The sequence below is a fragment of the Galeopterus variegatus genome, unplaced genomic scaffold (assembly GCF_000696425.1).
Source record: "Galeopterus variegatus unplaced genomic scaffold, G_variegatus-3.0.2 Scaffold9558, whole genome shotgun sequence".
Taxonomy (NCBI): Eukaryota; Metazoa; Chordata; class Mammalia; order Dermoptera; family Cynocephalidae; genus Galeopterus; species Galeopterus variegatus.
In genome coordinates, this window is record NW_007735669.1 from 47,959 (window position 1) to 49,569 (window position 1,611).

Sequence of the window (1,611 nt, forward strand, 5' to 3'; positions counted from 1 at the left end):
AATGGGAAAATTATAGTACCCAATTCAGAGCTTTTTGGTGAGGATTAGATGGGGTATTATATATCAAGTGCTTAGCACAGTGCCTCGCACAGAGTCAGCCCTCAGTACACCTTAGCAGATACTTTATTACATTTGTTTCTTTTCTTCTCTCTCTAAACTGTGACCTTGGAAATGTGGCATTATCTGTCTCCCTGTTATCTATTCAGCACAGTGCTCAGTGTGTGGTTGGCCTTGAATCCATGTTTGCTAGAAGAATGAATGAATGGATGAGTGAATGAATGAATGAATGAACAGGGTCACACAATGAAGTACGAGCAGACATGGACTTCAGTCCAGAGAGTGCTCTTTCCGCTTGCCTATGGGTTGCCTTGTCCAATGAGTAATAGCACAAGCTGCAAGTGACCACGGAAGTCAATAAAATGTCCCCTAGTTTGTGAATAGCCTGAATCTTTCTTCCCATGTCAACATCCAGACCCTGAGCAGCCACCACTGGCAGGGCCAGACCCTCACTGTTGTGACCCACAGCCTTGGTGTCCAGTCCAGCACTTACCAGTTGCCTTCATGAAGGCCTCAAAGTTTTCCTGGCTCTGCAGTTGGTACTTGCCAGAGAAGTTCATGGTGGCAATGAGGTTTCCTCTTCACAGCTTAACCAAAGCTCTGCTGGCTGGGCTGTCCAGTGTGGGCTGTTTTATAGGGGGCTCCTTCCCTTTGAATATTAGCCAGAGGTCATCCACTGTCAATTCCTTTATGGCCAGGTTCAAACATTAACTCCTGAGAGCAATGGTCAGTCATAAAAAAGAGGATGGGCACAGCAGAGGTTTGCCCTAAATCAGCAAACATTAACGAGTGTCATCAAGTACAAAGCCCGATGGCCCTGCAGCCTTAAAGGTCACTCCCCAATCCCCATGAAATCTGTGTATGTGTGTGTAGGCACATATATACATATATGTGTGTGCATATGTGCTGTGAATGCATGTGCACGTATACGAGTACATGCATTATGTGCATAAATACTTGTGTATATGCATGCAGGTACAGAGCATGCATATGCACATGTGTGTATACGTGCATACACATACACACATGTGTATACCCATATAGTCAAATGCACACGTACGTGTGTGTATACATATATATGTATGTGTGTGTATTCACGTATATATGTGTGTGCATATGTGCTGTGTATGCATGTACACGTATACGAGTACATGCATTATGTGCATAAATACTTGTGTATATGCATGCAGGTACAGAGCATGCATATGCACATGTGTGTATACGTGCATACACATACACACATGTGTATACCCATATAGTCAAATGCACACGTACGTGTGTGTATACATATATATGTATGTGTGTGTGTATTCACGTATATATGTGTGTGCATATGTGCTGTGTATGCATGTGCACGTATATGAGTACATGCATTATGTGCATAAATACTTGTGTATATGCATGCAGGTACAGAGCATGCATATGCACATGTGTGTATACGTGCATACACATACACACATGTGTATACCTATATAGTCAAATGCACACGTGCGTGTGTGTATACATATATATGTATGTGTGTGTGTATTCACGTATATATGTGTGTGTATATAT

The 1,611-nt window shown here is 42.5% G+C and overlaps 1 protein-coding gene across 1 annotated transcript in view; it reads right to left on the reverse strand.

The window, feature by feature from the left end:
- Positions 1-723, reverse strand: part of FABP1 (fatty acid binding protein 1, liver) — a 7,818-nt gene extending 7,095 nt beyond the window's left edge. Inside the window, exon 1 of the mRNA XM_008593711.1 lies at positions 524-723. Coding sequence (XP_008591933.1) covers positions 524-617 — 94 coding nt within the window. The 5' untranslated portion in view covers positions 618-723. The remainder of the gene's footprint in view (positions 1-523) is intronic.
- Between the last annotated feature and the right edge of the window lie 888 nt (positions 724-1,611).